A 24,846-nucleotide genomic window follows, 5' to 3' on the forward strand; every position below is an offset into this window, starting at 1 on the left:
GCTGTAACCTCTCTATACATTTGTGTCTCCAGATTACCTTTGACAATAAAGCTCACAGTGGCAAAATCAAAATCTATTTTGACAGTGATGCCAACATCGAAGAATGTAAAGACTTAAACATATTTGGATCTAGTAAGTATGCTATATATTTGCCCATGATGTACTTTAACACTTTATTTTGGGATTTGGGGTGTTTAAATGATTTATTTGGATGCTAATAGGAAGACAATTTCCAGAAAACCACATTTTGAGCATTAATACATTAACTGCCATGAGAGTTGTATTTAACTCACTCTAGTTTTGACCCTGGGGCCAGGTAAAGCATATATAAAATCTTGTTGATGTCCTTATTATTACAATTAATATTGAAAATTTAATTCTAAAAACGTGGATTAAATAAATAAAAGTCAGTAAATTTCGTTTTTCTATTTATGCTTACCTTTAAATTACACTGAAAGGTTTTATTCTGTTTTAGTAATAAAACACTGTGGCCCCAAGGAAAAGTTTCTGGGTTTTTTTGTGTGGCAATCGGTGTGTTAAACTCTGTAAAGCATATCCCAAAGCTTTGTGTTTTTGTTTAATTCACTCCTTCAGGAAAGGTAGCGTGCATCAGTGGTTAGGAGCTCGGGCTCTGGAGCCGGACCACCTGGGTTGGGGTTCTAGTGCTGCTTACTATGCCTGTGATATTGGACAAATGACTTCACCTGTCTGTCTCAGTATCTTTCTCTGTGGAATTAGAGAAATAATAATAGTGCAGGGTAAGCATCCCAAATGTGAAAATCTGAAATCTGGATTGCTTCAAAATTTGAAACTTTCTGAGCACCACCATGATGCTCAAAGGAAATGGTCATTGGAGTGTTTTGGGTTTCAGATTTTTGGATTTGGGATGTTCAGCCAGCAAGTATACTGCAAGTACTCCAAAATCCAAAAAAAATCTGAAATCTGAAACACTTCTGGCCTGAGCATTTCAGGTAAGGGATACTCAACCTGCACGTATCCTTCCAGGATGCTGAGTATTAAATGAGTTAGTATGTAAAGCCAAGCACTGAGAACAAAAGTTGGCACATATTAATTATGAGGCCTTAGTGAGGGAGACTGACATGCTTATAAAATCTCTAATGTGTTGCAGATAAAAGTAGGTAATGCACAGACAAAAAGTATGGGTAAGAAAGCAAAAGTTAAATTTGACTTGGGCAGAGTGAGAAATAAAATCTAGAAATGACTCTTGGAGAAGGTATGCTTTGATCTGAGCCTCGGACAATGGAAAAGAATCAAGGCCTTGAGAGCCAGAGAGCAACCTGTACAAATGCTGGGTCATTTACTCAGTCATTACTTGGAAAATGCCTCTTAATCCACATGTTTAAAATGGGCTACCTACCTAACCTGATCTGTTTGCTCAGCAAGGAGTCGGGATGATGTTAATGACCGATGGTCAGTATTTTTTAATCTGCAAGTTTTGTTCAAGTGATTTTCCCTTTGACTTGATTATTGGAACAAAATAAAATGTAAAATACCTGTGGTTCCTATTTTAGATTTGTTTTAAAGTATCATTGATTTGTGGCCTGCTGCTTTTCAGTTGTATCATATGTCTTGATGATTTCAGTTTTGATTTCAGTAGTTGCACTGACTTAAGCCTCTGATCTGAATATACTGTTTTGATTTTTGTTAAAAAATAGTTACTATTCCCCAGCAGACATCACTTTCCTCACAGATACACGGAGATTAGGTGCCTGTGTTCCAAGTTCAAGTATAACGTACAATTTTCTGTGAAAAGCAGCTAACCTTTGTTGCATATGTGATTTGGAATGGTCGTTATAAAGATCAAAATGACAGAATGAGTTAGTCAAATGTGTTACCAGAACAGTGTTTCCTTCCTCCCCACAAGGCTACTTAGGATATTAGGGGTTTTTTCCTGGCCTGTGCTCAGAAGAGAGGCTCTCTGGGCCCCTCCTGTGGCCAATGAAGAGAAATACAAACCTCATAGACCGCTGGGTAAAAACACTAACATTTACACATGCTTCTCCTGGAGCTGTGCATTAAGAAACCAGCTATCACTAGGAGAACACGAATTTAACATAAAATGATGTGATGTGAAAGCCTTGAAATGCTTATGTTTGGAAACCAGCCTAGGAAATGGATTTCCTCCCCATATGAAGCTCTCTGGTGGATCAAGATTGTCCTGGCTTTGGGGGAAGTGGGACGAAGGCAAGGGCGACCTCTGGTGGGATTCTTCCCCTATTTCCAAAAAGTTCTCAGGCTCGTTCACATCCATGCACTTACCCCCAGGCTCTCCCTCCCTCTTGTTATCTCAATATTGTCGTATTATCTCAAGGTGGCTATGAAGGCGCATGTCCATTTTCACCTATAAACCTCATGTTGCCTTTTGTGACCTCTGATTCCCAACTGCAAATGTGCCACTGATCTTCATGTAACTTGATTTTATAAATACAGCCATTTGCAGATGAGGGGCTTTGGGAGGAATTAGTGGGCAGGATTCCCCATTGATGGGCGATATAAATGGTATTATGGGGAAGGGGGTTCAGTGATTTCAGGAAGCCCTGGTTAGAGTCCCGAGGGCAGGCTAGTGGTGGTATGTGTAGGACCTTTCGGGCCTTTGGAAGGGCTGAGTGGTCTGTGGGACTTCCCTAACCAGGTTGGCAGGGGCATCTTTCTGGACTAGTGTTTTATAAGCTCAGGTTTGGGAAATGTTCCTGTGGGATGACATTGTTTCAATGGTGTGAGAAAGCAGTTAGGATGTTCATAAAAATATATATTTATATTAGCTCACCAAGCTAGTCTTCTCAATAATTCAAACAGAATGCTATACTGGATTCTGTTGGGAGGGATAGTTTACTTTTCTAGGTCTGTTTGTTTTCTCATCTGTAAATAAGGCCCATTGCAAGTGATCTTAGAGATTTTTGTTCTAGTTATATGAGAGAAAGGAAGGTACCAGATGCTGTCCTTGCATTTTGTAAGATTTTCAGTCTCATCTTCCCAAGAACTGCCTCTATTTCTTCTGCCCCATTCTATGGGACCAAGAAAAAAAAAATAAAGGTCCTCTGATAGAGCTAAGTTGTTTTCTTACCTACACATTGGATGATATCCCAAGATAGCTTAAATTTCTTGAGTACGAAAAGGCTAAAGGTAAACGTAAGCGCTAGGTGATGGGCGCTGTTCTAACAAGCACTTTACATAGATTGTGCCACCTGATTCTCATGACAGCCCTGTGAAGCAGGTGCCCTTGCCCTCCCTATTTCGTAGGGGCATCTGAAGCTTAGTAAGGTAAGTCATTTGCTCAGGGGCTTACATTTACTAGCTGGCTGTCTCTGCTTGTCACCCACTGGATGAGCTGCTTTGCCCTCAGACACTCGTGCCAGTATCACCCACACCTGTGCGTTATTAAATCCGAGGACACGCTGGTGTTTCCCTTCAGTGCCCTCTCTGCGGAGGTGTCACTGTGGAGTGCCCCGGCTGTAGTCTCTCCCCTGATGGTTGTCTGTCCCCAGTCCTGTTTCCTTCTCCCCTGGCCTTCTCCATCTCGTTACTGAGCTCATCTCTTTTCTAATTCTCAAACATTGTCCCCCGCCCCCTCCCAACCCACCATCTTGCCTACTCTGCCTGTCTCTCTGTGGGCTCTCTGAGTAGCTGTCCTCTCCTGTGGCCTCAGCTGCCACTGAATCTCCCTCTCTTTTCGTGAATGTCCAGGCTGAACTGAGTTTACCCAAGACAGAAAACCAGGAATCATTCTTGGTTGTCCTTCCTTATTCCCCAGGTCCGACTGGAGACCAGATGACTCTCCTTCGTCTCTTGCAGCCCTGTGCCTTCTCCTTTCCCTCCTCCCCCGCTCAGCTTAGATCTTCATAAGTTCTAACTTAGACTATTCAGTGGTCTCGTGTTCTCAGTTCTTTTCATTTATTTGTGAGTATACTGAAGCATTATGCTAAGCACAGGTGCTGTATTTTGTTCAACGCTACTGTCTTTGTCCTGTCCTTTTTCTGTTGCTTATAACAGAACACCTGAAACCAGCTAATTTATTTTAAAAAATGTATTTCTTACATTTCTGGAGACCGCAAGAAGCCCAGAGTTGAGGAACCACATCTGGTGAGGGCCTCCTTCCTGGTGGGGACTTTCTTCAGAGTCCCGAGGCAGCACAGGACATCACATGGTGAGGGCGCTGAGTGTGCTAGCTCAGCTCTCTCTTCCTCTTCTTCTAAAGCCACCAGCGCCATTCCCATGGTAACCCATTAATCCGTGAATGGATTGATCCCTCTGCGAGGGCAGAGACCTTATAACCCAATCACCTCTTGAAGGCTCCCCCTCTCAATACTGCCACATTGCAGATTAAATTACAGCATGAGTTTTGAGGAGACAAATATTCAAACTAGAGCAACTACTCATGGTTACTGCCTCACAGAGCCAATCTTTTGGTGGGGAAGATGGACATTGAGTGATAAAATTGTAACCACTAAGTGTTCATTCTTATTATCTCCTTAGGGCTGTTCCAAGGGCTTTTCATATATGAACTTGTATAATCCTCACAACAGCCTCATGATGTGGGTGTTTTTTATTCTACCCATTTTTCAGGTGAGGAAACTGAGACACAGGGGTTCAGCAACTTCCCCAAGGCTCTACAGCTTCTGAGGGCAGAGCTGAGATTCAGAGCCAGGTCATCGGGTTCCTTCCCCACTTTACACTATGTCTGCTCCATGCTGTGGTCTTTAAAGATGTAATTATAAATTCAGTGACTGTCGTGCAAAGGGCAGTAAATGGAGCTGCAGATGTGTATAGTCACAGAGAGTGCTGTGAAAGGATGTAAGAGGGGGCTGAGAGATGAGAATTTAGGGAATTCTGTTCTGAGGTAGGGGATTTTTAATCTGAAAGCTGAGGCTGCATCCTAATTATCTGAGCATGTGTGGAGGTTGGGGAGATGTGCCATTCCAGGCAGAGGGACCAGCATGCGCAAAGCCCTGTGGGGAGAGCACGGTAGAGAAGGTGGGGGCCAGGCAGGAGAGAGCCAGAGTGGAATTTGGGATGCTATTGTGAAGTCTGAGAGAAGCTAAGGTTACAGTTTCATCTCTCTCCAGTACATTCTCCCTGCTACTGTGTATTCCAAACCAAAAATCTGATTACGAGGCTCCTCCTTGCTTCCATTCCAAGAAGTTATTTCTCTCCGTGCAAAGAAACCTTCTCGAGTTGGCACTCTGCTGGGAAGGTGCACACTGAGGTTGAGAAGCGGAAATGGGGCTTCTGAGTGATGGTGTTTTAGTTTGTCTATTCCCTCATTGATAGTGAACTTGGTGTCTGTGCTTTTAGGTGAAAGAACTCAGAGTTATGTCAGCAGTTTTGCCTTCTTTGAATGGAGCCCAAATGGGTCACCTTCTGTTGAATTCTATCTATAATAGAATTCAGTAAATATTTATAAATAAATTTAAATGCACTGATTAGCAGCTCATGTTTTTAAATGTATAAATCTTCACATCAGGGAATGTTTTACTTTTTGGACCTCTGAATGTAGTGTGATTTGTTTCTGAAGTTTACCATTTTAACAGCAGATAAAAACGTTTTGTTTTAACAATAGATAAAACATCATTTGAACTTCTTTTCACACTGCCATTTTCTTTGGAAATCTTTCTCAGGTAAGGTGTGTTTAACATTTGAATTCTGTTTTTGTTCCTCAGCTCAGAAAAATACAGAGTATGTCCTGGCGTTTGATGCATTTGTCATTGTGATTTGCTTGGCATCTCTTATCCTGTGCACCAGATCCATTGTTCTTGCTCTGAGATTACGAAAGGTAAGTGTGTGTCCCTGTTTTCTCCCTGCCCTCCGGGCCTGCTTGCTGTCTGACCAAGTAGTGGACCACTGATGTCGTACCATCTGCCCTTTCTGGAGCCCTTTGACTAAATCCGATTCCTTTGAGTGATTGCCTGCCCCCGTGAGGCATAATCAGCCTGGGGTGTAGGAAGTGGGTAAAGGCTCTGAGTATGTCAGGTGGGATCGGATCATTATCCTGTTGACAACTGAGATAGTAAGTACAGGTGCTCGGTGGTGAACTCTCAAGCTTTTGAATGTTTACAGAATAAACGAAGCCCTTTTAGTGCAGGAGTGATCTTAAGAACAAAGTAATAGCATGTGTGGGTTTCATCTTTTGTCTTCACATCAGAGTTCATTTTGATAGGGAAGCATGGTAAATGGGTTATAATGAAGCATAAAATACTTTATTCTATGTTTTAAGTAGTTTAAACACTCTCCTCTGAGTTTCATTTTACCTTTCAACCCTTAGGGCTCTTATGAGTATATAGTCCAGCTCCCCCTAAGTCTTACTCTGGTCTGTGGCGTGTGTAGAAATGCCCTATTGGAGTCAGCAGAGATAGGAAGTCAGCGGAATACTGTCAGTGGAGCAAGGAAATAGTCTACAAGCCATTTTACTTAACCTTGACCCTTGTCAGTTTACCTTGTAAACCTCCCCCTCTCCTCTCTGCTCTCCAGTCCCCTTGATCCAAGGTTAATGTTCTGTCTCTGCCAAAGTGAGAGGGCAACAGGAGCACACACTGTGGAACCGGCCTGTCTGGACGCAGGTCCTGATTTAGCCTCTCTGGGCCTCACTGCCCTCACCTGGGTGGTGGGGCTGATGGTGCCTGGTTCATCGGGTTGTCATCGGAATGAACGCATTGATGATATGGAAAATATTTGGAATGTGCTGTATGTTGGCTATAATGACGGGAGCCCATTGGCGTTAGAGCATACGTATTTGACGTTTGAGTTCATTTAGCAGGCAATGGAATGCTTACTTCTCACTGGGGTAGATTATGGGGAAAGTGTGAGCCATAATCTCCACCCCTGAAGTGGCTCTGTCAGGTTGGAAAGGCAATGCCCTGTCATTTCACAGATGAGGGCGCTGTTTCGCACTTGTCTTCTCCTTCCAGAGGGTAGTGTGGTTTGTAAGAAATGCTTTTTAAAATGTTTGCCATAGAGATTTCTAAATTTCTTCCTGGAGAAGTACAAACGGCGGGTGTGCGATGCTGACCGGTGGGAGTTCATCAACGGCTGGTACGTCCTGGTGATTATCAGCGACCTAATGACAATCATTGGATCCATATTAAAAATGGAAATCAAAGCAAAGGTAATATCTTAGTATCTTTTGTTCTTTATATTCTTCTACATGACCTTGGGCATTTTAAAGTATAAAATCTTATGGAGACTAGCTTGATTCCCGAGTTTTCTCTTTTCTCACACCCGTACAAGTGAGGCCTCCTCTGGCTCCATGACTCGTGAAGGGAAAATAAGGAAGCTGATGTACTTTGGGAGGTGATATTCCTGTGAATGCCTCCAAGAAACTCGGCAACACCTTCAGAATAGTGATTAAAGTTTGAGAAGGTTGGTTATTTGGGCTTCATTTTTTTTTCTTGTTAAGTTGCACAAGGAGCAGCTTACTCATAAACCAGTTGCTTCCCCTGAACACGCACGTCATGAGCCTGTGGTGAGGACCTGTGACTGTCGGGAGCTGGACAGATGGGGGTGAGGGCAGGAACACTGGAGTGCCTGCTAATGCCCACGCGTAGCATAGATGAGCTGATTAATCTCATAACTCGGCCTTGACTCCTCCTTCCCCCAGCTCTTCTCCTCTCCACGCTGTGCCCGTATCAGCAGGTCTCACCGACCTTACCTCCTAACCACAGTGGCTCCCTCTTCTCCATCCAGATCATGCTGTCTCTCTTCAGGCCACCTTCTTCTCTGGCCTGGACGTTCCAGTGGCTTCCTCACTGGTTTTCCCACCTTCTGTCCTATTCCCTCAGATCCAACTACACCGCTGTCAGAATACTTTTTCTGGTAGTGTCTATCTTGCTGTTGCAACCCTTTCTGCCTCCTGGGGCCTGCTTGGGATGGAGTGGAGTGGGCTCTGCTCAGTATGGCCTCCAGGGTCCCGTCATCCAGCTCTGCCTCTGCTCCCACCCTGGTTCTGACACTGGCCCTGGAGGACATCTCGCTGGTTCTCAGCATCGCGCCTGTGCTCAGCCTTTGTCCACTTATCTGCGGTGCTTTCTCCCAGCCTGTCCTGCAGGCCCAGCTCCGCTCTGGCGTCACGCCTGTGGGGATCCCTCTGTGACAAGCTAGGCCTTGTGTGCGTCATTGCACTTAGCATATCATATTAGAATCGTGTTTGTGTGTTTGTCTCCTCAGCTAGACCTGGAATTTCTTGAGAGCAGGAATTGTGTTAGCAAATCATGGTGGAGCTTTCTTTCAAAAGTAGTCGAATTGTATTGTTTGATATTTAACACACACCATTAGTTTATATTCTTTAATGCCTAGGTCAGTGATAATGCAATTTCTATTTCTGGATATTATTTGCAGAAAAAAATCAGTTCAACCAATTGACATACTAAAAGGAAGTGAGAAACACATTTGGAACTGTGTTCTCTATTTTTCTTCATTTTTTTTCCTTTAAAAAACTCTTAATACCACCTATAGTGGGGCAGATAATTCATTCTTTTCCAGTCAATTTAAAGTGAGGTTAATAAGGTGAGTGGAGTGGAATATTTTACTCATTTGTCTTTTTTTTCCATTTCTTAGAATCTCACAAATTATGACCTGTGCAGCATTCTGCTTGGGACATCTACACTGTTTGTTTGGGTTGGAGTCATCAGATACCTGGGTTATTTCCAAGCATACAACGTAAGCATTGGGCAATGCTGCTACAGTTGGGGCTCATTTCTTCTTTGGGTTCTAGTGTCTACTTTTTCATTTCCCTTATTCTGCTGATTTTTTTTTCAGGTGCTCATTCTAACGATGCAAGCCTCACTGCCAAAAGTTCTTCGGTTTTGTGCTTGTGCTGGTATGATTTATCTGGGTTACACATTCTGTGGCTGGATTGTCTTAGGACCATATCACGACAAGGTGTGTAGCACTAATTCTTCCTTCTGCACATTAGGCATGTGGGACCCTTAAAATGGGGTTTAGACTTACCTTCCTCCTACTCTTCTCCAGCACATACCCTTGACACCAGTAAGCACATATCTTTGCATCCGTTTTCTTTTTCTTGTCCTTCTCAGGATATTGAAGGGACTACAGGATATTGAAACAAGAACTGCACGAGACTAAAAAGCAGATATTATAGTTGTCTGGGACTGGCTTAAGGGGTCACGTATTCACCCAGTGATCATCAAATGAGAAATATTTGGATATGAAATCACTGTAGTAAAAATGAAAATTAAGCGAGGAAAATTTTATAAAATCTTTCTAATTTAAAGCATTAGGGTTTTCATCCAAGGTAATTTAGAAGAATGCAGGTGGGCGAAGACTCTAGACTCTAACATGCCTAGAATTACCATGTTAAGTTTATGGTTTAAATGATTAATGCATCTTGTCTCTGCAGGTGGTTTTGATTATAGCATCATCGTGCCTTATTAAGATCAGTATCTGAGTTCTAAATTATTATGAACTTCAGTTACCATCGTAATCTCAGGGACATCCAAGTTATGCTAAGATGTTTTTGTTTTAAAATGATATATTTGATTGGTAGATACATCAGGAAATGAAACAAGGTAGGCCTTGCTTTTAACCCCCCAAAAATAAAAGGAGTTATTACATCTTACAGTTTTTCTTCCATGAGCCTGTGGCAGTTGGAATCATAGCTGCTAATATTGCTTGTGTGTCAGGCACTCGGCGGTGCATTTCCGTGTTCTCTCTCGGTTAATCACCCCGAAGAGGAGAAAGAGGACTTTCTCCTCTTTAAGTATCACACTTAATACGTCTAGAGAGAATTACTACTGTTTTTCTTATTTGAGATACTGTGTAATTAACTAAGAGAAAACCTCTGGGTTAATAGTAAATCTTGATAATCTTATTGCTCTTCAAATTCCATGTCACTCCTTTAAAAGTGACTCATGAGAAAGAGATTGTTCTTTGATATGATCTCTTTGATCTGGAGAACTTAACTGTCTTCGTGCCCAAGAAAATTTACATTTTTCTTTCTTACTTGCCTTATGCTCTGAAAGCTTTCCCACCTCTTTGTCACTAGAGGGCAGTGTTGTACCACATGGAATAAATACTGAGCCTGAGGATTTGGCTTTATTTCACTGGCCCCAAGACTTCAGGAGAGCGGTACTGTCTCCTTTGCACCCCCCACCCCCACCCCAATCTCCTCTACACATCAGTATTCCGGAAGGTGCTCAGATAATGTTGCTTTAATTTTACTAGACGCCTACCATTCTCAAGTGCTATTTCTTAGGCGTGGTGCCCAAGATCTTCACCTCCCTTGCTATATTAACCCTCTCTTTCCCTTCTCTATAGGGAAATAGTATTGCCTTTTTACAGAAAATGGGCAGCTTGATATAGGAAATAATTTTCCTGAGGTTACCCAGTTAGTAAATGCAGACATGGAATTCAAACCCAGGTCTGCCTGACCCCAGTACACATGCTTTAACTGATACCCTGGAGAGCTTTTCTTGGTATTGTCTAAAATACATCATTGCAAAAGAACATTGGGTCTGACCCAAGAAGCGGGGTTGTACTTATAGATCAACTGTGAGAGGAAAGCCACATAATCAGTCTCATTTTCTCGATGTGTCAAGGTTACCTCGTGGAAAATGAGGTTATTGGTTTTGTGAGCCTGACTGCATTTCCACGTGTTCAATTCTGTCCTTTCGCAGGATCCAGGTGACATTGGGATGCTCTGGACCAGCACCGTCCAATAAAAATACAATGCAGGCTACAAATGAGAGTCATGTGTATACTTTAAAATTTTCTAGTAGCCACATTACAAAATAAAAATAAGCAGATGAAATTAATTTTAATTATGTATTTTATTACCTAATATATATCTAAAATATTATTTCAGCATGGAATTAGTATAAAATAGTGAGGTGTTTTACATTCCTTTTATTGTAGTAGGACTTTGAAATCTGGTGTATATTTTATCCTCCTAGCATGTCTCAATTTGGACTGGCCACATACCAGGTGTTCAACAGTCACATGTGGCTAGTGGCTACCATTATGGATGTTGTACCTCTGACTTATGCTTCTCACTTAATGTCAGCCTTCTCTTTATCCTCCAGAAGAGTAGAGGGATAAGGGATGTCTCTAAGGTTGCCTAGCAAGTCTGTTTATAGCATCTGTAGCCAGGCTAATATATTGGGGAAACGCATCGTTGAGTTAATTCAGTGAGTGCATGAGTTAGTGGAGAGAGAGAACTTGAGTCTGGTTCTGGAATTTTCAGCTTTTCTTCTCTATATTGTTTCTTTTTTGAATCTGCAGTTAGAACATTTTACTGCCTTCTGCCCCATTTCCCACAGATTAATCCAAACTGTCAAAAACTTTCCGCTTCTGCCAGTGTCTGTTGGATCAGAGGACCTTCAGTGTTACCCGGAGCCTTGAAAAGATGAGCCTTACAGCAAGTGTTTCCTAGAATTTTTAGAATCACAGCAACCTTGAATGTGCAAGCCAATTCTTTCTTTAAAATAAACAAACAAATAGAAAAAAACTCTAAAGAGGAAAACTATAATTTGACACTGTTGTTTGATTGGTAGCTGGAGTCCTCCAGTGCTTTGGCTTCCTCTCTTCCTATTAGACACCTAATTTCAGTGGTTCAATTGAAGGGGGGTAAAGATGCAGAAAGTGTCCTGCTGGTGTTTGTTCCCAGCACTGATGGACCTTGGCACGGTGCCCTTTCAAAACGCCTGGGCACCGGGGGCTAGAGATGTTGATGTTCTTCCAAACCTCATCTTGCATTATTAAATGTTACTGTAATGTGGCTTTTACATTTCCAGAGGACTTTTTTTTTACTGTGAGGAATAAATTATAGTCCTACATTGTCCCCATTTTACAAATGAGAAGACAAAGGCATTGAAAAATTGTTGGACTTTGCCGACGCCATGGGTAATAGTTTGGCAGACCAAATGTTACATCTTCATGCTTCCAAGGCCTCTGGTTTTAGCCAAGCACCTCTCTTATTCAAAAGACCTGTTAGCCAATTATAACATTCTACCTAAAAGTTGTATGAGGTTCTTAGCACCAGCTTTTGAAGCAAATTGTTATGTCATTCTCTGACATTAGTCATTGCAGGTTATGTTTTCATTCACATGAAAGTTTTTTTGGATCAATCACAAAATTATCATTTGTGAAATGAGTGTGTGAGTTCTCACTGTGGTTCCAGAGAACCTACGGGGACACATTGTGGAAATACCCCTTTAATATTTATTAAATGTGGCGCGCCAAATATTGTCAGCTTCTTCTAGACCAAGTTCTTGGAGGGCAGGGATGATGGCTCTTACCTCTTTATGTTCCCAGTGTCCAGCATGGTGCATAGGACATGGTAGGTGCTCAGCAAGTCTGTTGAATGAACAAGAAACAGGGAGAGTTGCCAGTGCCTGCTTTCCAGGGCCTTATGATCTCTTCAGAACCGAAGCAATGCCTTATAAATGTGGTCCTTTTAGACTGGAAGCACATTAGGACCTCACCTTAGATGTTTTTAAGGTCACTTCTATTATGGAATTTGGTCACTGAAACTGACTTTGGTTAACAGCCACTTCTTGTGGTACAAAATGACAGGGTGTGTACCAATCACCTAATTTATTGGGTCACTATTTTAACTTTTTGGTGTGTTAAAATAATTCTCATGTGCACAGAGGAGGGGGAAGTAAAATGTTTATGAATAACATTAATGTTGAGGCAGATATTGTATCTACTGGGAAGTAAGGAATGAATTTGATATGTGCTAATCTAGCTATTCGCAGTTCTGAAACCTGAAGCACAGGCCGTTAGGGGTTCTTGAAACTAAAGAAAAGAATTGACTGGATTCCAAAAGAAACTACTGGAAATATGAATAGTGCTGTCAGAGTTGTAATTGACATCCATAGAAACCAGATTTAACTTCACTGTCTTAAGGCTAGTGAAGGGGATAGAAAATATTTACTTTGGGAACCGCCTATTTTATTGTTAAATAATCTGCATATTGTTAAGTGATTTTCTCAACTGGATGTTGCCTTCAGGTCTCTATGGGATTAGTTTAGTTCATCAGAGTTGTTGCTGATGCAGAACTCTGATGACCTTTGTGTGGGGTGCATTTGTATACCCTCTCCCTTGGCCACCAATTTTGCCTTGCCTGGTTCATCCTTGGGGAGCGTTAAGACGTGGTGTTTGCTGTCTAGCTGGGGTATAGAGAAGTGTGTCTGATAAACAAGGAGAAGACCATTTGTAGTTTATTCTGTGGTTCTTACAATACCGAGTACAGAGAAGGGACTAGAGCTGCTGGGGCAGTCTGTCTTGAAGTAGACTTTGAAATAGCTCTTGAACAGTGGCTTGACTGGACACAGAGAAGAGGAAGAAGAATATGCCAGGTGAGAATAAATCTCATGAGGAAAAAACATAGAAATGGGCCTGATGTTGTAGGAAGAGACGAGCACAGGGTGTTAACATTGACAGGGGGAGATGCAACGAGACCACCCGAAGGAAGAACTTATCCCAACCTTCTTGGTTCAGATTTTTATTTTGCATCCAGACTTTGTATAGTCTTGTGTGAGAGGAATGACCTAAAAGCCATCTTCTATGAAGTTTAGTTTTATTGCAGCTTGGACTGGAGGGCGAAGAGGTTGGAGTAAAAAAGACTTCCTTGGAGGTTTCTGTAATAATCCAGATATCAGTATTGACAAGTGTTGACACTGGAATAGAGTAGAAAGGGCGGATCAGAGAACCAAGTCATAGGAACAGACAGGCCTTAGGAGATTGAAGGGAGAGAAAGGTTAATCCATTCAACACATAGTTTTAAGTACTTGATTATTTTGGAGTAAATGTTTCTTTGGTAGGAGATTAGAATTACTGACAGAAATAGGGGAAATTTGGAAGGAAAGCCCATTTTCCTTAGTTTGTTGGCATTTTCAAGGAATGGTCTGTTATATAATAAACATACTCTAAGCGTGAATAACATAAGAAGATGCTTGTTAAGCAGGAAAAAATCAGAATCCAAAATTATTAGATGGATACAACTACAAATATATAAAATAGGGAAAAACTGAGAGAAATGTCAAGAGATGATCTTTGAGACTGTGGAGGGGGGTTTTGAATAATGTTTTCTTGCATTTTGTGGTTTTCTAGCTGTCTTAAAATGAATAAGTTACTCCTACCACAAATGACAACAACAACAACTTTAACAAAACAAGCTAACTAGGTACTATAGCTCAGAAACTAACTTTTGTTTTCCCCCTACAGTTTCAAAATCTGAACACAGTTGCTGAGTGTCTGTTTTCTCTGGTCAATGGTGATGACATGTTTGCAACCTTTGCTCAAATCCAGCAGAAGAGCGTCTTGGTGTGGCTGTTCAGTCGCCTGTATTTATATTCCTTTATCAGCCTTTTTATATACATGATTCTCAGCCTTTTTATTGCACTTATTACAGATTCTTATGACACCATTAAGGTAAGTAATTCTCAATATTTGCTGCCAAAAAATTACTGTAAATTCTGTATAGATTAGAACATAGGAAAATATCACATATTTTACTTAAAATATTATAATTCTATTTAGATTTTGAGATCGCGTAGACAAGAAACTTTCTAGATACTGGAGGTTAATTTTAAATATGCATTTGGGACACGTCCCTGTTCCTTGGATCAGGGTGGGTTGGTGTGGAGGTGTGGGGGGAAGAGAAGGGAAAGGGTGAGGATGGCTGGGTGTGGGGAATCGGGGAGTCCAGGCTGTGGACTCAGTCCTGACAGATGCACCTGCCTGTGTGCCTGCCTGGAGCTTAGGTTTTGAGTCACTTTCAGTAATAAGAGGTGGCTGCCACCCTGACAACTCTCTGAATATTGGTACAACTGACACTGGACGATAATGGCTACTTGTGTGGTGCAGCTTCCCTTTAAATTATGAAAACTAAAGGTCTTATGACTGTTTAGCTTCCTCCTTTTTTAAGTTACCTGGTGAGTTCTGTATCATTTCCGACTGGGCCCATTTAACTAATTTGTAGCTTCAAGGAAATTCACTTCCTTAGTCCTGGTACCTTCACAGCAGATGGTGGTGCTTGGAAAATGCTGTTTCAGGGTCAGCCTCTGAGCAACCGGGGTGCCATGTGGGTGCCTTGGGGTGCTGTCCTCTGCTTAACACCTTCTCAGAATAACTCAGAAGAAAGCCAGTCCTTTGGAAAAACTCCTGAGCACGTCTTTAGTGTGTGAGGAGGTTGGTGTTCAGGTGGGAATGGTAGTTGGCTCTAGCAGTAGGGATTGGCATGGAGAGAGAAGAGTTGCCTTTTAGCACACCCTTCGCTAGCTGTGCCCGGCTTTCTTTCTGGAGTTTTCCTTTGGATTGTTCTCTGTTCCCATGGTTGCCCTGGCTTGGCGTTCTGGACTGACAGATTGATTCATCATCTTTAATATCAGTTCTTGGATCTGGACTAGCAATGTGAGAGAGTTTTATTTTAGCAAAGGTGGAGTTGGTTTGTTGACAAAGAGAACAATTCTCGTGCTCTATAAATAAGGTAGCACCATTATGTACTTTTTAAAGAAATTCCAACAGAATGGATTTCCTGAAACGGATCTGCAGGAATTCCTGAAGGAGTGTAGCAGCAAGGAGCAGTATCAGAACGAGTCCTCAAGCTTCCTGTCCTGCATCTGCTGTCTGAGGAGGTCAGTGTTGTGGCCAGTCTCCGTGCTGCTGAGATGGCCTGCTCTGTTGCCTTGAGAAAGAACCACTCTGAGATTAGCACTACACGCAGAAATCAGCTTATTGTGAGAAATAATTCATCCTTCTTTTCTTTCCTCCCACTGAATTGGGTTTAAAAGTGAATTGTTTCTTATGAGACAGAGGTGGAAGAAAGCTACTTGACGCAATTGCAATCTCTTAGGACTATATGAGACTATTAAAAAAAAGACATGAATTATGTCCCTAAAGTCAAGAGACTGAATTCTTACTTGGCCAAAGTAAGAGGTCAGAGCTCTTGTTCTTAGAGGCGGAACTCTGGGACGGTCAGAAGTGTTTTCCTCTTTCACAGTATGTGGTATGGATAACCTTTCTTTTTTTTTTTTTTTTATTTCAGCATATTATGGGGTACAGATGTTTAGGTTACGTGTGTTGACCTTGGTTCCCCCCACCCAAGTCCGTGTTTCAAATATGTCCATCCTTCGGGTAGTGCGCATTGCACTCCTTGTGTATACAAATACCCGTCCCCTCCTCCCTCCTCCCCCCTCCTCCCGCTGCCCTCCCCCTTCCCCATCATCCAATAGATGTTGTTCTGATATGTGCATTTATGTGTTGATTAGTTAATACCAATTTGATGGAGAGTACAAATGGATCCCGTTCTTCTGCTCTTGTGGTGCCCCACTTTGGATAATGGGCTTAAGTTTAATCCAGGAAAGTGTAAGAGGTGCTAGATCACTGTCATTTCTTATGATTGAGTAATATTCCATTGTAAACATATACCAAATTTTGATAATCCACTCATGGATTGACGGGCACTTGGGTTGTTTCCACATTCTTGCAATAGTGAATTGTGCTGCCATAAACATTCTGCTTGAGAGGAGGCCGTCCGTGTGCGGTCAGACACGTGCGTCAGCAGCTCTGCTTTGGCCAGTGTGCCTGCCTTGCTGCTCCTCAGCGCACTTAGGAAAATGGTCTGGACCTCATGGACCAAGCATCTCACAAAGGGGTTTGGGGGTCAGATGAGGACAGTTTCTTAAATGTGCCCATATTTGTTTTCATCTGAAGTTGTTAGGGGCAGAGGTTTTTAACTGAAAGTATACCCTACCCATTTTTTTTTTCAAAGAAGAAAATGTGAGAACATAATTACTATTTAAAATCACAGGATGTATTTTTCTGTTAATCAATTCATACCTCATCTTGGGATTTGAAATTATATGATTAAGCATATCCACAGAATGTCTGGTAAATATGAAATGAGGTCTTCTGAGAAGAGCTGTTTTCAAAATCACATTTTATCCTCTCAGAGCATTAAATTGTTGCTGTGGAAGCTGGGATAGAGGGAAATTAATTTTCTTAATAGATGCAGCTCCCCTCCTTAGAGGCACCCTGTATAAAGAAAGTCTCTCAAAGTTGCTTTTCTATTATAGTTAACTGTAGGGGGGGCGGTGGGGAGATTCACTGGAGAATGTAGTGGTGAATTCTGAAAAGTAACCAAGAAGTCTTTGGTGTTTGGACTTGGCTTGCACCCCTCGAACAAGGTTGTTAAATGTTTTCTTGTGCTGCCACATGGAATGAATGAAAGATTTAAAGGGTGGACTAGAAGACTTTTTGATAAGATTGGGTCTGGGTGGTGAGAAGAAGGGAGCAACATCGGCAGACAGTTTGCCCTGAGGTGTGCTAAGGGCTGCTGAGGACAAATGCCTGGTGTGAAGGAGGGCCTGCCCGCCCATCCTGGGGAGTGAAAGAATGAAACAGAACAAGAGAGTCCACCAAGGAAATCAACTGAGGAACTAGGATGATGACAGTCTTAAAAAAACATAAAAAACAAATAAAGACAGAGGTGGCTGTAGCCATGTTTGTTTGACCAACACATGGTCACAGGTGAAGTCAGCTAGAGAAGTTTCAGCGGAACCATCCGCCCGGAGCCTAGACCCCAAGGAGTTTGGTGGGTGCCGCAGAGGGAATGGGGTCGCAGGGCCTGATGGAAGGAAATGGATTGCAGTGGGGCCTTGAAAACAAGTGATGACTTTGACTCCATCAAGAACTCAGTATACCTTGATGTGTTTAAAAGCTAGGAACAGAAGGATAGAATAAAATTGAGAAAGGCTGTGAATGGAGAGTAAATGTTGCAGAAGGACCTCACTGAGGCAATGTGAGGAACACCAATGTTCAGCACTGCAGAGATTGTTGTCTGTGTTCCCTATCTGGTGACCATGACAGACGACACCGACACCGTCTGCCCCAGCTCTGCCTCCTGCAGAGCATGGGTGTGGTCACTCTTTTTCAACAAAGCAGTCCAGCAAGCACCACACATGGATCCCCCTTTGGATTGTTGACAGAGCCGCTAGCCTGAGCAGCAGAACACCTGGGTTTTCATTTTGAACCCTGCCGTTAATCAAGTGTGTCCCATGACCTCTTCTAAACCTCTTGGATCCCCCAGTGTCATCAGGGCAGACCAGATGACCTCTGAAACCTCCTCCAGTTCTAAACCAATGCGGTTCTTTGGAGAGAGATGCTTGGTGGAAGAAACGCAGAATGAACCTTTGCTCTTCTTTACTGCAGTGAAGGAGAATTGGCTGTTCTAGCCATTATAAGGCTGTGTTAGCAGAAGGGCATGGAAGGTCTTAAGAGATGGACAGTTCCTCATAATTTGTTTCCAAAAGTGTCTACTCACACCTCAAATAGTAAATCACCCTTCCTAATTTCTCTTCCTCTTGTATGTTTCACTCAACATGTCTATAACCTATTGAATGTAGAGTATTCCTATTTCTCCTCAAAGATTTTAAAAATCATTGCTCTATTTTCTCTTTCCTCCTTCCCCTTTCTGTTACAGGAAAGGAAGCACTGATCACTTGATGCTTATTAACTAAAGACCTTCTGCTAAAGACAATTACGATTCAGGCCTCCTTATCCAGTGGCAATATAGAGGGATGCCAAACAGCTTGGACCGGCAGTTCCAAAAGGACTGTCTTATTTAATTGTGGTGTGGAAGAGAGGACCGACTGTCAGCTGGCTGACCACGACTGAAGTTCCAAATTTAACTTTTTATAAACTTAGATGAAGAAGAATAGACCATGGGCTACTACTGGGCATTAGTGCAATTGCGCAGTGATAATGAAATTTGCTATTAGGCTGTTAATTTATGACATGATAATGTTGGGGCAGAAAAAAATCCCATTTCAGAGTGTGCAAGACAATGGTGTTTAAAGCCATGTATTTAAAGATGTGTGTTTATTGTCAAATAAGGATTTATTTTTAAATGTGATTCTCGGGTCCAGAGACATTTGTTGATTCCTGGTCTGCACAGAAATGAAGTTGGTTGCAATACCAACTTGTAGACTCCAAGCTAGAGAAATTATTAAGCCATTTAAAGATCACATTTAAATGAACAAAAGACCTCATGCAGTGGACATCTTTTGGACTATTCCCCGTGAGTTTTCTTCAGCATGATATGAAGCAACTGTTGGCACAGTCAGTGGGATGCATAAGAAATAGTCATTTGGATGCCCCATTACTTGTACTAATTGTTGATTGCACACACATGACATGTGGCAGTGACCTGTAGCCTGGTCAGTCATTTTGACAACTGACCTCCACTGAGTTGGGGATTTACCTTTGTCAAGCAAGGAAATGTGGTATATTTTTCTCCAAATAAACTTATTTTTATCATATCATATGACGCTACTACTATTTTTTAAAATGCAGCGTCTCTTAACATCTCCCCAGTGAAAAATTCAGATCACATCTCTGTTAACTCCAAAAGGGATTTCCCACTTTCTTAAAAGCAGTGAAGAAGATATAGGGGCTAGTATGTAGGAATGACTCAATAAATATTTACGATAATGACTTCAGAGATGAGCATCACTTCATGCATAGACTTATTTCATACTTGAGCTATCTCAGGGGTCAATTATTTTAAAGTTATTGGTGAAGAGTAGAATGTGAATTAAGCGGACCCTCTTTCCAGAGCTCTCCCTCTCTTCCCCTGGCCTCAGCCATGCCCCTCGCCCGAAGCCACTACCCAGTTTTCTTTCCCGTGTCCCTCTCTCATCTCCTTGCCCTCACTGTATCTTCATGTGCCCACACTAATCTAGGCAGGGAAAATCATCCAGTTAATACCATTAAAGTTTGTGATAGAGTAAATGACCCGTGCCTACACACAGAATACTCTGCTAAAATTACCATTTTAAACTTCTTTTTTTTTACCAAAAATGTCAAGAGTTATGTTTGAATTTTTTAAACTAAGGACCATTAACTGGTGGCTCTGGGATAATTTACATGACTCTGGAATCAGGTATGTAATTAGACCACTTATTAACTTCTGAGTATATTCTTACATACTTCGTTTTATCTCTGATCAGAATTACTATTAAAGCCTCTCGCTTATTCTGCAGCTGTGACTGCCATTTGAATAGAAGATTAATGACGGTCTTCCATATTCATATTATTCTTTTATTGGCTTTCATGTTTCCTTTCATTTCTTTTCCTTCCAGCTGGCCAAAACACTTTCAGGAGGAAAAATCTTTTTCAAGGTTACCCCACATGTGTGGAAACATTGTTTTCTCTCTCTTTGGTAATTTTAAACAATTATCACTTTACCAACTGTGTTATCTGTTTGGATTTTGTTCAACAACGTTGTGTCATGACTCTGCTAATAGACACATCTAGGACCAACCATTTTCTCTCAGAATTTACCTCCTTGACTTGCAGTGACACAGTCAAAGCCATATGCCATAAAGCCTGTCCACTGGGGTGATAGGAAAGGGTGTGGGCAAGGGAGCCATCTAGACGGACCTGAGTTAAAAGCTGCAGCTTAACCCGTAGCTTTGAGGCCCTGAGAAGTCACTTTCTTCCTCTAAGTGATGATGAGAAACCCCAACAAACAGATTGGCATTTAAGTCACCCAGCTCATGCAAAGCCTGGCACTGAATTGATACCTGAGCCATCTTTTCCATTCGATTCTCCACCATGGGCATTAAGTGGGTTCCTTGGGGCCATGGAATAGTGCAGACATTAAGAGTATTACTTCTACAACCCATCTTCTCAGCTCTCCTCTTCTTCCTCCTATCTCAGTCTCCATGGGCAGGTCACACCATGCCTCAATTTCTTCATCTGTAAAATGGGATTGTGCGGATTAAATGAGTCAAACATAAAGTGCATAGAACAGGGCATGACTTCTAAGTGCTCAATGAATATCGGCTCTATAGAAAAATGCTTTTTCCACATGGTCTACAAATGTGCAAATGTATTCACCTGGGCCAGCCAGGGAGATCTTTATTTTGTAGAGCTCAACACACAACTTCTGGTGGACTTTGTTCTCGTTAGGAATTAAGTGTACAAAAGTCCCCCATGCAGCCCTGCCCTAAAGACAAGTATCAGCTCAACCCTAAGATGTTCGAACTTAGCCATGGAGAAGCAGCCTGAATGCCCTGACGCTAGGGCACAGCTGTCAGTCCCGATGGAAGGGAAAAGGTCCCACAGGTCCACAAGCTGTCAAAAAGCTCCAGTCCCTCACCCTGGGTGAGACCCTCAGTCTTCTTCTAGGAGCTGACTGCCTTAACCAAACTTGTCAGAATGTGCCAAGTACAGACCAGCCCACTCTTCAGCTCATCGCTGATCTAAGGTGGTGATTGCGGAAGGGTGGGAGAGGGAGAGGGTATTCAGGAAAAGCTCTTGGTGAGGTTCCAGTCACTGCCCCTCAACTCCTGACAGCCTATACTATAACGATGGCAAGAGGGGTGCACTGACTGGCTGGAACCCCAGGCTCAGAATCTCAGGTTTGTGAAAAGCACAGTAGCACAGCTTTTTGATCTAGGGGCAAGCAGCCAGTTACACTCTCGTGCCTGAGAACCTTCGTGTAAAAATAGCCCAGCACTGTCATTGCTGTTCAGGGGCCCTAAAGTCATTGGGAAAGTATGTTCAATAAACCCCTACCGTGGTCATGGCCACAGAGTGTTTCCTGACAATACAAAGAGCTGTGATGCCTACAGATGCCATTCCAGATATCTGAACAATTCACTTGTGACAGCCACATATTGCGGTAACACTGAACTAATAGACCTCATTTTACTGCTAATCAGTTCCATTTTTATGTTTATGTAACTTGGGCAAATTTTATTTTGCTTCACTTAAAGTTTGAATGTCTCAACTGTGTAGTTGTACTGTCCCCACTTGTCCACAGAGGATACATTTCAAGGTCCCAGTGGATGCCTGAAACCACGGTACTGAATCCTATCAGCTGGCTGCTGTCCCCAACCCCCAGGCTACAGAGCTCTGCACCCCCATCCATGGAAAAATTGTCTTGCATGAAACTTAGGAACTGGGGGTGCCACACAGTAGGAGGTGGGCGGCAGGCGAGTGAAGAAGCTTCATCTGTATTCACAGCTGCTCCCCATCGCTTGCATCACCGCCTGAGCTCTGCCCCCGTTCCCCCATCACGCATGGAAAAATTGTCTTACATGGAACCAGTCCCTGGTGCTACAAATATTGGGGACTGCTGCCATACAGGTTGAGCATCCCTAATTTGAAAATCCAAAATCTAAAATGTTTCAAAATCTGAACCTTTTTGTGTGCCAACATAACTTCAGAAGTGGAGTCATGTGATGGGTCACAGTCAAAACGCAGTCAAAAATGTTTCATGCCCAAAATTATTAAAAATATTGTATAAAGTTACCTTTAGGCTATATTTATAAGATGTATATGAAACATAAATGAATTTTGTGTTTAGACTTGGGTCCCATCCCTAAGATATCTCATATATATGCAAATATTCCAAGATCCGAAAATAAAATCCAAAATCTGAAACACTTCGTGTCCCAAGCATTTTAGATAACAGATACTCAACCTGTGTATACTATGTTTTTTCCTATATATACATTCCTATGATGAAGTTTAACTTATCAATTAGGCACAGTAAGGGATTAACTATAATTATAAATAGAACAATTATAGCAATATACTGTAATAAAAATTGCTTTTCCTCAAGATATTGTGCTGTACTGATGTGAGATGACAAATTGCCTACGTGATGAGATGAGGTGAATGATGTAGGCATGTGATGTCGCGTTAGGCTGCTGTTGACCTTCTGATGCTGCGTCGGCAGGATCATCTGCTTCACATGATCCTGGATCGTCAAGCCATGACAATGTCAATGGTTAGATGTTGGGAGCAGACGGTGTCGCTGACTGATGGACAGGAGCCTATGCAGTATGGATACCCTGGACAAAGGGATGATTCACATTCCAGGCTAGATGGAGTGGCACAGTGTGAGAGTTCATCGTGTTACTCAGAGCAGCACGCAATTTAAAACTTACAAATTGTTTATTTCTGGAATGTTCCATGTTATTTTTTTCAGTTCTCAGTTGATCTCAAGTGACCAAAACTGCAGAAAGCCAAACCTTGGATAAGGAGGGATGTACTGTATTCCAATGACGCTGAGTCTTTCTCTACCAAATATCTAGAGTTTTGCACTATTTGTAAAAGTACCGTGGAGCAGCTCCCATGGGACTGCTGAGGAGGACCTCACAGACTAAACCCCAAGCACAGCACTCTGCTGTCAGGCACTCCAGGTAGGACAGTGAACAGTAGGCACGGGAACAGGAAGCCGGCGATTCCGTGTGTGGGAGCCCGTGCGGAGTGCCTCTGCCTTCCCTCCTTCCCACTTGAGATGTCCCAGGCTCTGGACATTGACGATACTCAGGGCCTGCTTCCTGCGCCCCGCACTTGGCCTGTTGATCTATCATCACAGTCCTGACATTCTTAATAATGCTTCTTCGTTTTTCACTGGGCCCCACAAGTCATGTAGCTAATCCTGATAACTATAGAACTTGGTCATTAAAGCATGGCCTTTTAAGAAAAGGCTAGGAATCCAGTATTGTACTTTTTAATTTAATGAAAGGGGCCAGGTGCGGTGGTGCACACCTATAATCCCAGCGCTTTGGGAGGCTGAGGCAGGAGGATTGCTTGGGGCCAGGAGTTTGAGACTAGCCTGAGCAACATAGCAAAACCCCATCTCTATAAAAAAGAATTTAAAAATTAGGCAGGCATGGTGGTGCCTGCCTGCAGTGTCAGCTACTCAGGAGGCTGAGGCAGGAGGATCGCTTGAGCCCAGGAGTTCAAGGTTGCAGTGAGATGTGATCGTGCCTGGGTGACAGAGTGAGCCCTTGTCTCAAAATAAACAGATAAATAAATAAAAGGAAAGCATGAACTTGAGTTGGAATTGCTTTTTTAAAAAGTAGACTTTATTTTCTAGAGCAATTTTAGGTTTATAGTAAAATTGAGAGGAAGGTACAGGGAGCTCTCCTATCCCCTCTGCCCGCACCTGTGCACAGCCTCCCGCATTACAGAGCTCCCCCACCAGAGTGGTGCATTTGTGACCCTCCAGCCAATGAACCTACGTCGACAGCACCGTCACCCAAGGTCCTCGGTTTATGTTAGGGTTCACTCTTGGTGCTGGACACTATGGGTTTGGACACATGTACAAGGCGTATCGACCACTGTAGTATCATGCAGAGCAGTTCACTGCCCCGAAAGCCCATTTGTCTGCCTAGTTATCGCTCCCTCTCCACCACTCTCCGCCGGAACTCCCTGCAGCCACTCGTCTTCTTACTGTCTCCATAACTTTTTTTCCAACCTGTCATGTAGTTGGAAGCCTGCAGTATGTAGCCTTTTCAGACTGGCTTCTTTCATTTAATAATGTGCATTTACGTTTCCTCCATGCCTTTTCATGGAATTGCTAGCAGGCATGTAGGCACACCTTTTTGTTCTGTCCTCACAGATCAGTGGCTGTGGGCTGCTTCTGACCTCACAAAGACGGAGATTAAACTTCCATGGTTGTGACCTGGGTCCCTGCAGGCTGGGGCTGAGCTGCTCTCCTTTGTCCCATCCCCACCTTCCTCAGCGAATGGCTTCATTTTCTGGCTCTCCGTTGAAAGTTTTTCCCTTGACAGAGACTCAGTTCAGGGAGGTTCAACTTCTCAACTCAAGCACGTCTGCCCTGTTGCCATGTGACCTCCGACCTTGTTAGGAAAAACAATACAACTCAAGACTGTTTTCCTCTGTGCTCATTTACAGCAAATGCTGCCTCAGACCAGTGTGTGAAAATGATGGCAAATGTTTCTCTTGCCATCTGTCTCTGCCAGAGAACCAGGGAGTGAATGAGAAACTAAAGGAGTTACATACGAACATTTCCACACCACCAAGGACAGCAAAACTCTGACTCCT

The 24,846-nt window shown here is 42.6% G+C and overlaps 1 protein-coding gene across 2 annotated transcripts in view; it reads left to right on the plus strand.

The window, feature by feature from the left end:
* MCOLN2 (mucolipin 2) overlaps positions 1–19,028 on the plus strand; it is a 49,739-nt gene extending 30,711 nt beyond the window's left edge. The window contains exons 7-14 of one of the 2 annotated variants that reach the window (XM_012661073.1): positions 33–132; positions 5,679–5,791; positions 6,971–7,120; positions 8,569–8,670; positions 8,770–8,892; positions 14,200–14,406; positions 15,490–15,611; positions 18,458–19,028. In XM_012661073.1, the coding sequence (XP_012516527.1) occupies positions 33–132; positions 5,679–5,791; positions 6,971–7,120; positions 8,569–8,670; positions 8,770–8,892; positions 14,200–14,406; positions 15,490–15,611; positions 18,458–18,494 (954 nt within the window). In that variant the 3' untranslated portion in view covers positions 18,495–19,028. Of the gene's footprint in view, positions 1–32; positions 133–5,678; positions 5,792–6,970; positions 7,121–8,568; positions 8,671–8,769; positions 8,893–9,047; positions 9,182–14,199; positions 14,407–15,489; positions 15,612–18,457 lie in introns of those variants that run through there. The other variant, XM_012661074.1, reaches the window with a different exon arrangement.
* Positions 19,029–24,846: the final 5,818 nt, after the last annotated feature.

This window comes from Propithecus coquereli, unplaced genomic scaffold (genome assembly GCF_000956105.1).
Source record: "Propithecus coquereli isolate 6110/MARCELLA unplaced genomic scaffold, Pcoq_1.0 Scaffold7, whole genome shotgun sequence".
Taxonomy (NCBI): domain Eukaryota; kingdom Metazoa; phylum Chordata; class Mammalia; order Primates; family Indriidae; genus Propithecus; species Propithecus coquereli.